Consider the following 15,447-nt stretch of genomic DNA (forward strand, 5'->3'; position numbering starts at 1 on the left):
AAGAATAAAACTTAGAAATAAATTTAACAAAAGAAGTGCAAAACTTACACTTTAAAAGCTATAATACATTGCTGAAAGAAATCAAAAATCTACATAAATGGAAAAACATCTCATGTTCAAGAATCAAATGACAACACTGTTAAGATGGCAATACCCTCCAAATTGATCTACAGATTCAATGCAGCCCTCTCTAAGAATACCAGCTGACATCTTTGAAGAACTCAACAAGCTGGTTCTAAAATTCATATGGAATGGCAAGGGACTCAGAATAGTCAAAACAGTCGCGAAAAAGAACAAAAAGTAGGAGGATTCACACTTCCCAATTTCAAAACTTACTTCAAAGCAAAGATAATCAAAACAGTGTGGTACTGGCACAAGGACAGACACGTAGATCAACATAATAAAACCACATGTCTGTGGTCAACTGATTTTCACCAAGGGTAGCAACACCATTCAGTAGGGGAACAAACAGTCTTTTCCAGAAATGGTACTGGGATAACTGGATAGCCACATATAAAAGAGCAACTTGGACCCTCACCTCACACCATATACAAAAATAAACTCAAAATGGATCAAAGATCTAACTGTAAGAGCTAAAACTTTAAAATCTCAGAACACAAGGCTAAATATTCATGACCTTGGATTTGGCAAAGGATTCTTAGAAATAACATCAAAAGCATGAGCAACAAAAGAAAATATAATTTGGACTTTAGCATTAAAAACTTTTGTGCTTCAAAAGACACATGAAGGAAATGAAAAGACAACACACAGAAGGGAATAAAATATTTAAAAATCATACATCGGATAAGGGAATAGTATCTAGAGTATAAAAGAACTTCTGTAACTCAACAATAAGACAACAAATAACCTGCTAAATAATAGGCAAGGGATATGAATAAATATTTCTTCTTGGAAAATACAAACAGCAAATTAACACGTCATAAGATGCCTGATGTCTTTAGTCATCAGGTAATCGCAAGTCAAAATGACAATGAGAAACTATTTCACACGCACTAGGATGAACAGAATCAAAGACAGATAATAACAAGTGTTGGGAAGAATATGGAGAAATGAGAACCCTCGTATACTCTGATGAGAATATAAAATGGGGGGCCACTTTGAAAAACTGTCTGGTAGTCCAAAAGTAATTAAACACAGAGTTATCATGTGACCCAGCAATTCCACTCCTTGAAGTATACTTAAAAGAAATAGAAATGTATGTCCACATGAAAACTTATACACAAATATTCATAACATTATCCATAAGAGCCAAAATGTAGAAATAACCCAAATGTCCATTAACTGATCAATGGATAAACAAAATGTGACAAATCCATATATACGGGGTATTAGTTGACCGTAAAAAGGAATGAAGTACTGATACATGCTACAACATGGATGAATCTTGAACACATACTAAGTGAAAGAAGCCATTCACCAAAGACCACAGTATATGATTCCACTTGTACAAAATGTTCAGAAAAGGAAAATCTACAGAGGCAGAAAGTATAATAGTGCATAGACAGGGCTAGGGCAGTTTCTTTTTGGGGTGATAAAAAGGTTCCAGAATTAGATAATGGTGATGACTGAATAATTTTTTGAATATATTAAAAACCACTGAATGGGTGAAATGTATGTTTTGTGAACTATATATCAATAACCTATTATTGAAGGGAAAAAACAGTATATTTGTCCTTGTCTGTATCCATGAAGTTTGTCCTATCTTAAGAATTCTATGAGGGCAGATAAACAAGAGACCATATTTAATCCACCCTATCTCTGTGATTTTATAATCTTTCAATCACCAAGATGATGTTACCTTTTAATTTGCCTAACTCTCCCCTCATCAAATATCCTGGTCATGCCCCAAATTTCTAAATTATTAATCAAAGTGAAAGCAAAGTACAAGTAACCCAGGAAAATAAAAGAAAAAAGTGATGTGAACATGACTGTTAACTCTCTTCCTCCTATAACTGGCCTAAAACTTTCCTCGTGTTTGCTAACTTACCTTAAAAAGGCTATTTTACTTACCTGGCTTCCATCTTCTATAATCTGAAAATAAGATTTCTTTCAATGTACTCACCAAAACAGAACAATAAAAATTTGAAAATTGTATTTTAAAAATAGAATAAAACCATTTTAATACCTTTAAGAATTTATAATGATTTTTTTTTAGTCCTTCTCTTTCCTTAATCCTTTCCATGAAATGTTATTATTCTAAACCTTACCTCCATTTTTTTAGTCACTTCAGCTTCTGCAATAAGGTCTGCTAAAGCATAGACAAATCCAAGATCTAACCTGAGATCCATTTCTTGAATCAACACTTTGAAGTACCTATATTACAAAGTAGAAAACATTTAAAAATCATCAATTAACTTCACTAAGAAAATTACATGAGGAAAAAAGTATTAGGAAAATATTAGAACTTAATAGAACTTAGAGAACTTGTTTAGGTAAAAAAAATCACGGCAACAATGTTTTTAATAGCAACAAACTCAAAATATGAAAATGGCCATAAGTAGGAAATGGATAAGTAAACTGCAGTAGTCATACAACAGAATATTATATATCGATGATAATGAATAAACTATATAGCACATACAACAAAATCAATAAATTCTAGTAAAAAAGTTGAATGAAAAAATTCAAGTCCCAGGAACCTACTTTTAGCTTGAAACAATTTTTTAAAAAGTAGACAAAAATTAAAACTTAAAAGCATAGGCACACATACACAATTAAACTATATTTTAAAATGTAACAAAACAAAGTCCAGGGGTCAATCCCTGTACTGGCCAGCCACCAAAAAAAAAAAAAAAAAAAAAAAAAGATAGTTTATCTTGGTAATAAAGTGGGGGAAATGAGATAAGGGATTATCACATAGATGTATGGATGTTTCTGTCCATGTTCTATTTCTTGGGAGGGGTAGTGAGTGAATTTGAAATTATTATTTTCTTCCTTCATCTAAAGCAACATATGGTCATCAGAAAAACTTAAAAAAGAAAACGAATACACAAAAAAAGAAGATAATAAAATTCCCATAATCCAGAAAACAACTATTGTTAATATCTAGGTGTATTTCAACAAGAGCCTTCTGACTCTCTAAGATTCTAAAATAATTAACAGATTTTCTTTGACATTTATAATTTAATATCTTATGCTTAAATCTTTGACTTGTCTGAAATTTATTTTCTGAAGAGTATAAATAATTCATGTATTTAAATCAAAACATCAAATGAACACACAAGAACGCATTAAGACACTTACTTAATACGTGATATCTGGGAATGTCCTGCAGATCTCACGACAATACTCACATCTGTAAAGGGCTTTGGTGCTGTAAAGGTTACAATATGATTACTCCCTTGATGTTTTAAGTAAAAGATAAGCATTTTCTTGCAATTTAACACATATCACAATGGACAATTAAATCATTTACTAAATCATGAGTATCACTTAAAATTACTGATATTTGCAAGATCCATTACAATCTTAATTTCAGATTCCAGAATTGTTTAAAAAATTGTCTGTGGTCATTCTGAAGATAACTAATCCTCTAAATTAGTGATTTTAAACTAAGAGTACATATTAGAATCATCAGGGAAACTTTGTACAAACAGATTCTGGGGACTTGAGCCAGACCTCTAGGTAGAGGGACTCAAGCTGGTATACTGGTCAAAAAGCTTCCAAGCAGATTATGAAGAGTACACCCTGACAGTTTAGAGGTAGTGGTATGAGAGTGGAAGGTGGGAAACCAAGAGGAGAAGGAAATGAAGTAGGGCAGTGGGAAGAATAGGGAAAGTGGCGGGGGAAGATGAATAGGCAAGAAAGAAGAAAGGGGAAGGGGAAGAAAAGCGTGGGAAAAAAGACTTGTCAGTTATTCTCATCTGGAGAATACAGGACCGTTTCTGCTGTTAGAAAACTTTCTTAATTTGAACGTCCTCATTGTTTATTCAAAGGTCCTAATGGTTTTCATATCAGGAGTTTACAGATTAGCAATCTGTTTTTTTAAATTAATATTTCTAAAAATTTAAATATATACTTCTAATTCATCTTTTCTTCATTATTCACTCAAAGTTTTGTTGAACTTAGTCGAATACTTGCTGGTCCATTTTCAAATTGTTCAATCTTCCAATGATCCTACGCAAACTAAACTTGAGAATGGTTTCATTTCACATTTTTATAGTAAGATAAACCAAATATCTAATATAACTGTTTTTATGGCAATCTAAAAATAAAACAAACCTGAATCCATGGTGACTGACTTTGGAGGTTTAATAGGGTAAAACACAAATGGAAATATAGCACCATGTATCTGGTTTTGGATCTGAGAAAATTTAAAAAAGACATATATTAGTATGTTAATTATACAACCTAATTAGAATAACAGGATTTAAGAAATAGGGGAAATCAAAAAATCTAGTCCAACACTGAAAATGAAGCATTAGATAAAAGACCATGAGAATACATCCGGTTTCTAACTATGTTCCTTTAGAATATAACTTTGCCTATATTTGCAGAAAGACTCACCTGTATTCTGCAAATCTGAATTCTAAATGATGACTGATGCGCAGATGTGCTGTATTCCACTTTTAAAGCTGGAAGATAATTTCTTCGTATAGCTATTACATGTGGTTGCATAATTTTCATGTTATTACCACTAGGTGTTAAGCGAACCTGAAAAATATCCACCCCCCATGAATTACTCTTTATCCACAATTGATCAAAATTAAAAATTTATACCAGAAACTTTAAAAATATTTATTAAAATACTAAGTTAAATATTTTGTTTAAGTTTAGATTTAGATCTTTATGCTCATCTCCATAAAATTTACATAAATATTCATATGATCTTTCTAGCTTAGCTGTATCACTTTTTACAAAAATTTACTAAAATGTACTACAATAAAGTAATAAAAAATATAATTTTTAAATAAAGTAAATAAATAAAAATAAAACAAATGTTTGGTTTTTTGTTAAGTCAAAGAACAGGTCATTTAGCATCTAGAATCTTAAGAGAAAATTTGATTTCTTATTAAAGATAACCACTCCTTGTAAATATTTTATACTAAATATGTATGACAGGATTAATTATATTCAATTTGTTTTGTAAGGAAGACAGACTTACCATAAAATTCAATAGTCATTCACCTAACTACAACAGATAAAAATTAAAACTTCACGTCAGTACTTAAAAAATTTTACCGGCATGTTAGTGTCCAACTCAATGACCTTATCTTCTGAAGGTGATGATTCAGTATATTCCTTAAATTCTTTCTCTAACTTCTCAGAATGCTTTACACTCATTGGCCTCCATCTTGCCTTCTTCTTGGGCTTTGTCTCCCAAACCACATCAGAACTTATATATAAAAGCAAAAATCACAGTACTAATTTATAAATATTTTCATTTTAATTGGTTTATTACATGAATTATAAAACCTTCAGCTAAATTTTGCAATAGTCTCAGTTACAAGGAAGCACATTACAAGTTTAAAAACATGAATTCATTCAACTAATAATAGTTTAATACTTATTAAACTATTCAGGCACTAATCAGTGAACATCTCTGCCATTCTCAAGCTTCATTTTATCTGGGGAGTGACAGTCAATAAATAGCAAACATAATAAATTAGTGAATTTTAATATATAGGAGGCAAAAATGGTTTTGAAAGAAGAAAAAGATGGGGAGAGGGGGAATCTGGAGTACTGGGATATGAGAAGTGGTGGGGGTTACAATATTAAAATAGAGTGGTCAACTGGTGCTTCATTGAAAAGGTGAGATTTCAGCAACCCTAAAGGAGGTAACAGAGTTATCCAGTAGATGAGGGAAGAAGAACATTTTAAAGGGACCAGCTATAGCAAAGACCCTAAAGCAGGAGCACACCTGTAGTGTATGAAGAAGAGCAAGGAGGCTGGCATGGTAGGAACACATTAAGAATAGATAATGAATTAAGACAGACAGTGGGAGGACAAATAATATAAGGCCCTGTAGGACACTGTAAAGACTCCTGTGTTTTATTCTGAGTGAGATGAGGATCTACTGGGGGTTTTAAGATTAGCAACATGATCTGACTTACACTTTGTTAAGAATAAACTATATGCTGTGGTGGGGGGAAAGAAAAAAGAGGGTCAATGCTAGAAGCAGGAAATTTTTTTAGGAGTTAATGCAGTAAGCCAGTTGAAAAATGGTGATGGCTCTGACAAGGGCAGTAACAGTGAGGTAACAAAAGGTGGTCAGATTCTATGGGTACGTTAAAGGTAGAGTGAGCACAGAACTTCTAGATGGATCAGATCTGGGGTGTAAGATAAAGAGAGGAATCAAAGATGATTCTAAAGTTTTTGGCCTGAGCAACTGGAAGGAGTAAGTTGTAATTAACTCTGATGAGGAAGTAGGTTTTTCTAGCAGGAGGAAATCAGGAGTTCAGTGTTACACACAGGAAGTTTAAGAAGTTCCCTAGATATCTGAGCAGAAGTTTTGTGTAGGCAGTTGGATATATGTACAAGTTTGGAGTTCAGAAGACAGGTCTGGCTGAAGACATATACACTGAAATCTTTGGCACACATGTGGTAACTGAAATTATAAAACTGAAATAGACAAAGAGAAGAGGTCTAAGAGCCTCAAGATATCCAATATAAAAAGCTAAGAGAAGACAAGAAACCAAAAAATGAGACTGAGAATGTTGAGAAAGGAAGAAAACCCAAGATGGTGAGGTATTCTGAAAGTCAAATGGAAGAAACTCTATCAAGGAGAGACCTGTGTTAAATGTTATGAAGTAACGTGAAGGCTGAGGTTCCACACTGGATCTGGCATTATGGGAGTCAATGGTAATACTGACAAGACCTGTTTTGTGGTGTGTAGAAAGCAAAACACTGTTTGGAGTCATTAAAGAGAAAATGGGTGAATCAGAGACAGTAAATATATTTAACTGTTGAAATAGACAACACTTTGGAAGAATTTGGCTGTAAAGGGAAACAAAGAAATTGGTAGCAGGTAGCAGGAAAAGTAGACTCAAGAGAAGTTTACTGAAGTTAAGAGAAGTAGCATTAACGGGAACAATCCAGTAGAGAGCCAAAAGATGCTGATTTAGGAGAGAGAAAGAAAAGGAGTGCTGGACCAACGTCATCAAGGTGGGAGCACCTGTGGTGCATCTATCGCAACTGTGGGAAAGTACGCTTGTGTGGCATGTAGGTGCAAATGCTGGTGGGTACGAAGCCGTACTGTTGGGGGGTGAGGTAGATCTGTGGAAGTTTGCTTCTGATTGCTTCAATTTTCTCAGTGAAGTGGGATGCAAGATAGTGAGCTGAGAGGGAGAATGGGAGTTTGAGGAGAGACAAGGTGTAAAATAGTAATCTAGGAGAGACAGTATGAATGTAAGAAATCTAATTGTACTGACATTAAAATGCTGAGAGAGTTAAATAAGAATTTAAAAAAACTATCCACACTCTGAAATTACTTTACTTTTTCTGCTTATTTAAGAATTAAATTGTTTGATTTCATTTAAGTATTCTATTTATTTATTGCATATAAAATGTATATTCACTTAATAAATAAAGGTAGAGACCACATATTACTCATCTTCACATTCAACTCATTTAGCATAGGAGATAACTAGTAACAGGTGCAGCAGACTTAAAATTTGGTGTTTATTTGATCTTTTCATTTAAGTAACAAAAATTTACTTTTTTTTGAGACAATAAAAATTTCTAGGAAAACAGCTTTTAATATTCCTTTTAAAATGGCATTGATTCCATTAATGAAAGGTCAGGGGCATTTTCAGATTAATTTATACAGAAAACTAAATTTAAATCTGTATCACATACTCTAATATATATATTCAAGAGTTTAACTTAGGTAAAGGATTAATACTACATTATCCTAGTTATACAGACTGGACAAAATGCTCTCACATTAAGTACTAATACATATAAATTAATTTCAATTTAAATGTTTCTAAATAGGAATAATTAGGGCATAAGGGAAAGAGAAGAGCTTTACTGGTGATGTCTTTATGGGGAATGATAAATACAATATACCTTCTTAGATCTTAAAGTGCCAAGGTCAAATAAGAAAGGAATTGTCTTTACTTTAATCCTCCAACTACTTATATAGAGTGTGTACCTTGCACTGTGGTAGGTAGTAATGAACAATTAACTAAGCATTTTTTATGAAATATTTAAAAAGTATACTTTTGATAAATTAAAATAATCTAACTTTTTAGAGAGCTAGGAGGATTAACAAAATAAGGGATCTGGTATCTTTATCTCAAAAGGCAAAAAAAATCTTAAACAGATTTTTAAATTAGCATTACCTTAGTACTGATAAATAGTCAAGGCACAAAATTTAAATCATTTTAGATTTTACAATCATCATTTCTTAATGATTAAGAACTGATCACTTAAATTTACCCAAAATCTACTGCATCTAACCTTGTAATGCCTATATAGGCTACTTCTTGCTTTGTGTAATTGTTGACAAGAGAAATTCCAACATCTTGTAATGCCAGTGTAATTTCTTGCTCTGCTAACTCTGCTTTCTCATTTTCGTATGTTGCTTTAAATACCCTGAGATCTTCAGTGAATAAAATAATCCGTTGTAAGCCTTCCAAGAATGAAACTAAGTAAATGGTCTTTTCTCCCAATTTCATAGCTGTCATCAGATCCTAAAACAAAATCATGGGGAAAAAAAAAAATTAGAGTTTGGTCCCAATCAACATGAAATCTAGATTCCACATTTATAAAGTGAGAATATTAATGGCACCTACTTCATAGGATTGGGGTGACAAACTAAATGAATTAGTATATGTACAATACTTGGAAAATTACATCACAGTAATCACTTGATGTTAGTAATTTCATAGGGTTAGTGGCAACTAAATCTATTCATACTTGTATAACACTTGGAAATTTACACTACTGAACATCATTTGATCATTTGATGTTATTATCATTTGATATTAACATCATCTGATGTTAGCTACTGCCATTATTATTATGAAGTTATTAATCAGGAAGACTCGTCAATTGTTTAACTTCTTTTATTTTAGCTTCCCAATCTAATTAAATATTCTTCCTTTGTAGACTAATCAGTGACACAAAGTATTATTTTCTCTGTTTTACTCTAAGACTACAGCAATGTGATATATGTTAAAAGTTCTTACAGTCTGAAATTCATATTTCCTTACAGAGATGAATCAAACAGAATAAAAGTTATCTGATATCTCAGTTGTATGTTCTACAAAGCATGGATATCCACCATGGGGTTAATACAGGAGGAAGCCCTTATGTAAATATTGTGCTGACAGCATGATCTGGAGGGTTCAATGACAAGATAAACATAGCAAATTCTCATAATTAATAGCCAGCCATAAATTTCTAGTTAATAAATATTATGATTAACAGGAAATTTTAATGTATAGTACACATTCATGTTACAATCCACAGATATTAAAAACTGGAGTTGGTATCATAAAATCATTATCTAGGAACAGTCATGTTACTTAAAATACTTTCTAAAATAAAAATGTATAGCACTAAAACTACATTGAGAAATAAAACTAACTTTTTCAAATTAATTCTGAAGTCTTTCTAATATTATTGTTTGAAAAAGTTTCACCAGGTGATGATTTTCTCTCTCTCTCTCTCTCCCCAGTATAAAGAATCCATATTATGAAAATTTAAATATTTCGGTATTACATATATATTTTATAGGCCATGAAAGCTCCTCAAGATAACTGATATATCCTTGTAAGCACATATAGCCTTACCTTATTTATTTTTTAAAAATTATTTTTATAAAGGAAAACAGTACCTAGAAACGTCAAAGTAAAATTGCTTAAAACCAAAGAAAAAAAGAAATTATAAAAGTAGTCAGAAGAAAAAAAAAGACCAACACCCCTGAAATTTGACATCTAGTGAAAATACCCCACAAAAAAGGGCAAAATGACATTTCCAGGCAACCTAACTTATAGAGAATTTGCCAGCTATAGAATCACACTAGAAACATACTAAAGAGAAAAAAAATGAGCTCAAATGGAAAAACAAAGATGCAAGAAGGAATGAAAAGCAGCAAAAAGAAATATGTGGTGAATTTAAGAGATATATTAATTGTAGAAAACAGTAATACCTCTTATGAGACTTAAGACCTAACCAGAAATAAAATGCACAACAGTGTATAAGATGGAACAGGGTAAATGAAGTTAAAAAGTTCTCAAATCTTTATATTACTGGGAAAGTGGTATATTACTAACTTAAAGCGTATTTTAATGTCAAGAATGCATGTTGTCATATGGCATGAAGCTATAGCTTTAGGCTTCTCTTACTGTGATGATGCTTATATGTCCCTTGAAGAAAACCTGTAAGCTACGCTCATGGGTTGTTACAATACATATTTGGTATTGTGGAGCAGAGGTTCCTAAGTGAGGGTGGCTTCTAACACTCCCACCAAGTGAGTCTTGTTTCCTCACACCAAACTCGTCACTTGTGATGACCAAAGAGAATACCTCCTAAACTACTGTGGGGATTATCTTAAGACTCCTACCCCAGAGGAACAATTCAAGCTCCACAGTATCATGCTGTTTCCTGGCCTGTATCCTCCTGCATAGGCAGGCACAAACTGTGGCCTATGACAGTTCTGAATCTAACTGTTTGGACCTAAAAAGATACTATGGTGGGTACTGCAACATTATATACTGATAAAAATATCAACCTACCAGAAAGATGTAACAATCCTAATTTAGTACCTACCTAATCACATAGCTTCAAAATATAAAAGAAAGAATTAAAAAAACAAAAAGGAGAAATGTATAAATCCATGATTACATTGGGAGATTTTTAACACACCTCTCATGGCAACTAACAAGAAAACAAAAAAATTAATGAGATAGATTTAAACCACATAATTAATGAACAAACAGTATATTGAGCATTGCAACAAAAACTACAGAATATGTACTCTTTTCAAATACACATGAAACATTTACTAAAATTAAACACATCCTGGCCTACAAAGTCAATCTCAATAAATTTCAAAGGACTGAATCAGAATATGTTCTCAGATCACAGTGGAATTAAACTATAAATCAACAAAGATAACTAGAGAATTTCCATATTTTAAAAAAGTAAGCAATAACCTAAGTAACCATTAAACCCAAACATAAAAAAACCAATGAAAATTAGAAAATATTTTGAACTACAGAATAATAAGTATACATAAACATATACATATCAATACTTGTAGGAAAAAACTAATGCTGCTTTTAGAGGGAAAATTTGTGACTTTAAATGACTGCAAATAAGAAGTTAAGAAAATCTGAAAAATGACAACTTAGGTATCTGCTATGGACTAAATTGTGTCCCCCTAAAATCCATATGTTCGAGCCCCAATCCCCAACATGACTATATTTGGAGATGGGGTTTTTATGAAGGCAATTAGGTTATATGAAGTCTAAGAGTGTGGCTCTGATCCAACAGGATTAGTGTCATTACAGAGCTTGTGCTCCCTTCCTGCCTCCATGCCACTGAGAACACAGAAAGAAGGAGGTTTTCTGCAAGCCAAGAAGAGAGCCCTCAGCAGAATTCAACCATGCTGGCACCCTGATCTGAGATTTCCAGCCTCCAGAACTCTGAGAAATAAATTTCTGTTGTTTAAGCAACCCAGTAAATGGTAGTTTCTTATGGCAGCCTGAACAAACTAATACATTATCTATCTCAAGAATTAAGAAGAAAATCATTAAATTAAACCCAAAGAAATATAAAATAAAAGATATAATATAGATTGGGGTAGAAAATGGTGAAACTGAAAACACACGTATGAAAGATATCGTCAAAAGAGCAAAAAGTGGTTCTCAGGAAAAAAAAAATGTGACTAATAAAACTGATAAATCCTTAGCAAAATATATCAAGAAAAAAAGGAAAGAAGGCATAATAAAACAAATACCAAGAATGAAAAAGGGCATCACTATAGAAATTAAAAAGATAAAAAGATGGATATTATGGACACATTTATATTGACATATTAGAAAATTCAGAAGAAATGAACATATTCTTAGAAAAACAACAAAATGACATAGGCAGAAATAAAAACCTGAATTGTCCTATATCTAATAGTAAAATAGAGTTCATAATTTAAAACCTTTGTACAAAGACAACTGCAAGCTAAGATGGCTTGGCTTTACTAATGAATTATAACAAAATTCCATAAAATGTAAAAACTTTAAGTATTTCCCAGCATTTTCAAGAAGTCAGCATGACCTTGATATCAAAACCTGGAAAGGACATTATAAGACAGGAAAGTTACAGGCCAATTTCTCTCACAAATATACAAGCAAAAGTCTTAAAACATTAGTAAGCAAATTCCAGAAATGTGAGGTTATCCTAATATTAAAAAATCAATGATATAATTAATCTCCAAAATAAGATAAAGTCCAAAGTCACATAATCAGGCTGGCCAGTTAGCTCAGTTAGTTAGAACACGGTGTTACAACCTCAAGGTCAAGACTTCAGATTCCCTTACTGGCCAGCCACAAAGAAAAAATAATACTAATAATCACACAATAATTTTCAATATATAAAATTAAAAAGCATTTGATAAAAATTCAACACTCACTCATTTATACATACATCCATACACACTTTAACAAACTAGAAGTAGAAGACAACTGCCTTAATTTGATACAGGGCATTTATTTAAAAAACAAACAACAAAAGAAACAAAGCAAAGTCATTCTCGATGAAATGTTCAGTTTTCCCTATAAAATAGGAATGAGAGAACCACTGGCCTATTGGTAGGCAGGAAGAAATGATAACAAGTGGTAAGAAAAAAAAATTAGAATAGGGATTGGATTAAGATGAATTTTGAAGGACAAATAAGATAATTTCCAAAAGTTATTTAAAATGTTACCAGAAAGTGTTTGTATATAACTTTACCATCATAGCTTGCCACCCAGAAACTTTTTTTTTTTTGTTAACTCAGTGGATCCTCAAATGTTCCTTACACGTTATGTTGTGTCTACCTAAGATGGCTGACAATGCATGGTGTAACTGTTCATAAAGTAAATCCTGAAAGCACTTCTCTGAACACAACTTTACTCTTTATAACATAGTAGAAGCAAATAATGATGTAGACAAAATAAAACTACTTCTGGTTTTAAAATTTTTTGATTAAGTTAAAGCTTGAATACTGCTTTTAAAATCTTTGGCAGCCTTTGTCAAAGATCAGTTGGCTATAAGTATGTGGGCTGATTCCTGGGTTTTCTATTCTGTTCCTTTATCCGAGTGTTTGTTTTTATGCCAGTACCACTCTGTTTTGGTTACAATAGCTTTGTAATATAATTTGAAGTCAGATAGTGTTATGCCTCTGGCTTTATTTTTTTTGTTCAGGATTGCTTTGGCTATTCGGGCTCTTTTGTTGTCCATATGAATGCTAGGAATGCTTTTTCTATTTCTGTGAAGAATGTCATTGGTATTTTGATGGGAATTACGTTGAATCTGTAGATTGCTTTAGGAAGAACAGACATTTACACAATGTTAATTCTTCCCAACTAAGAGCATGGTATGTCTTTCCACCTTTTTGTGTCTTCTTTAACTTATTTCAGTAGTGTTCTGTAGTTTTCACTGTAGAGATCTTTTACCTCCTTGGTTAAACTGATACCTAGGTATTTTATTGTTCTGGCAAATATTGTAAATGGGCTTGCTTTCTTGATTTCATTTTCTGTTAGTTTTTTACTGAAGTATAAAACACTACTGAATTTTGGGTGTTGATTTTGTATCCTGCAACATTACTGAAATTGTTAATCAACTGTAATAGTTTTTAGGTAGAGTCTATAGGTTTGTCTGTATATAAGATCATGTCATCTGCAAACAAGGACAGATTGACTTCGTCCTCTCCAATCTGGATGCCATTTATTTCTTTCTCTTGCCAGATTGCTCTGGCTAATACTTGCGATACTATATTAAATAGGAGTGGTGACAGTGGGCATCCTTGTCTTGTTCCTGTTCAGGAACAAGAAAAAAGCTGAGAACAAGAGAAAAGCTGAAAGGATGATACTGGAGAATGGTTTGCTATAAATGGCTTTTATTGTACTTAGATAATTTCCTTCTATACCTAATTTGCTGAGAGTCTTTCTTACAAAGGGATACTGAATTTTGTCAAGTGCTTGCCTTTTCTGCATCAACTGAGATAATCATACGGTTTTTGTACTCGGTTCTGTTGATGTGGTGTATCAGATTTACTGACTTGCGTATGTTGAACCAACCTTGCATCCCTGGGATGAATACCACTTCACTATGGTGTATAATTTTTTTGATGTATTGCTATAATCTGTTTGCTAGTATTTTGTTGAGGATTTTTGCATTTATGTTCGTCAAGGATAATGGCCTGTAATTTTCTTTCTTTGTTGTAACTTCATCTGGTTTTGGTATCAGGGTAACACTGGCCTATGTTTGGGAGAATGGCTTCTGTTTCAATTTTTTGGAAATGTATGAAGAGAAGTGGTATTAATTCTTCTTTAAAGGTTTGATAGAAGTCAGCTGTAAAGCCATCCAGTCCTGCCTGGGCTTTTTTGTTGGAAGATTTCTGATTACTGCTTCAGTCTCATTGCTTGTTATTGTCCTGTTCAGGTTCTGTATTTCTTCTTGGTTCAGTCTTGGTAGTTTGTACGTGTCCAGAAATTTATCCATTTCATCCAGAACATACATTGGGGAAAAACTGCCTCTTCAATAAATGGTGGTGGGAAAATTGGACAACCATATACAGAAAAATGACACTGGACCTATACCTCTCACCATATACCAAAATTAACTCAAAATGGATGAAAGACTTAAATAGGAGACCTGAAACTATAAAATTACAAAAGGAAAACAAAGGAGGGACACTCCAGGAAGTAGGACTGGGCAAAGACTTTATGAATAAGACCCCCAAAGCACAAGCAACAAAAGAAAAAATAAATAAATGGGATTATATCAAACTAAAAAGCTTCTGCACAGCAAAGGAAACAATCAACAGAACGGAAAGACAACTTATGTAATGGGAGAAAATATTTGCAAACTATATATCCAATGAGGGATTAATATCCAGAATACACAGAGAACTCAAACAACTACACAATAAAAAAAATCCCATTTTAAAAAATGGGCAAAGGAGATGAATAGACATTTTTCAAAGGAAGACTTACAAATGGTCAACAGGTACACAAAAAATGCTCAGCATCACTAATCATCAGAGAAATGCAAATCAAAACTACACTGAGATATCACCTCACCCCAGTTAGACTGGCCATTATTAAAAAGACCAAGAATAACAAATGCTGGTGATTATATGGGGAAAAGGGAACTCTTCTATGCTGTTGGTAAGACTATAAACCAACACAGCCATTATAGAAAACAGTATGGAGGTTCCTCAAACTACAGATAGAATTACCATATGATCCAGCAATTCCACTACTGGGTATATAC

The 15,447-nt window shown here is 32.6% G+C and overlaps 1 protein-coding gene across 5 annotated transcripts in view; it reads right to left on the minus strand.

The window, feature by feature from the left end:
* The window catches only part of VPS13A (vacuolar protein sorting 13 homolog A), a 270,889-nt gene that overhangs the window by 49,004 nt on the left and 206,438 nt on the right, over nt 1-15,447 (minus strand). For 4 of the 5 annotated variants that reach the window (XM_063081395.1, XM_063081391.1, XM_063081393.1 and 1 more), the window contains exons 54-59: nt 8,425-8,657; nt 5,203-5,356; nt 4,528-4,674; nt 4,243-4,324; nt 3,265-3,334; nt 2,229-2,334 (exon numbers count right to left, since the gene is read on the minus strand). In XM_063081395.1, the coding sequence (XP_062937465.1) occupies nt 2,229-2,334; nt 3,265-3,334; nt 4,243-4,324; nt 4,528-4,674; nt 5,203-5,356; nt 8,425-8,657 (792 nt within the window). The remainder of the gene's footprint in view (nt 1-2,228; nt 2,335-3,264; nt 3,335-4,242; nt 4,325-4,527; nt 4,675-5,202; nt 5,357-8,424; nt 8,658-15,447) is intronic. The other variant, XM_063081392.1, reaches the window with a different exon arrangement.

The sequence above is a fragment of the Cynocephalus volans genome, chromosome 16 (assembly GCF_027409185.1).
Source record: "Cynocephalus volans isolate mCynVol1 chromosome 16, mCynVol1.pri, whole genome shotgun sequence".
Lineage (NCBI taxonomy): Eukaryota > Metazoa > Chordata > Mammalia > Dermoptera > Cynocephalidae > Cynocephalus > Cynocephalus volans.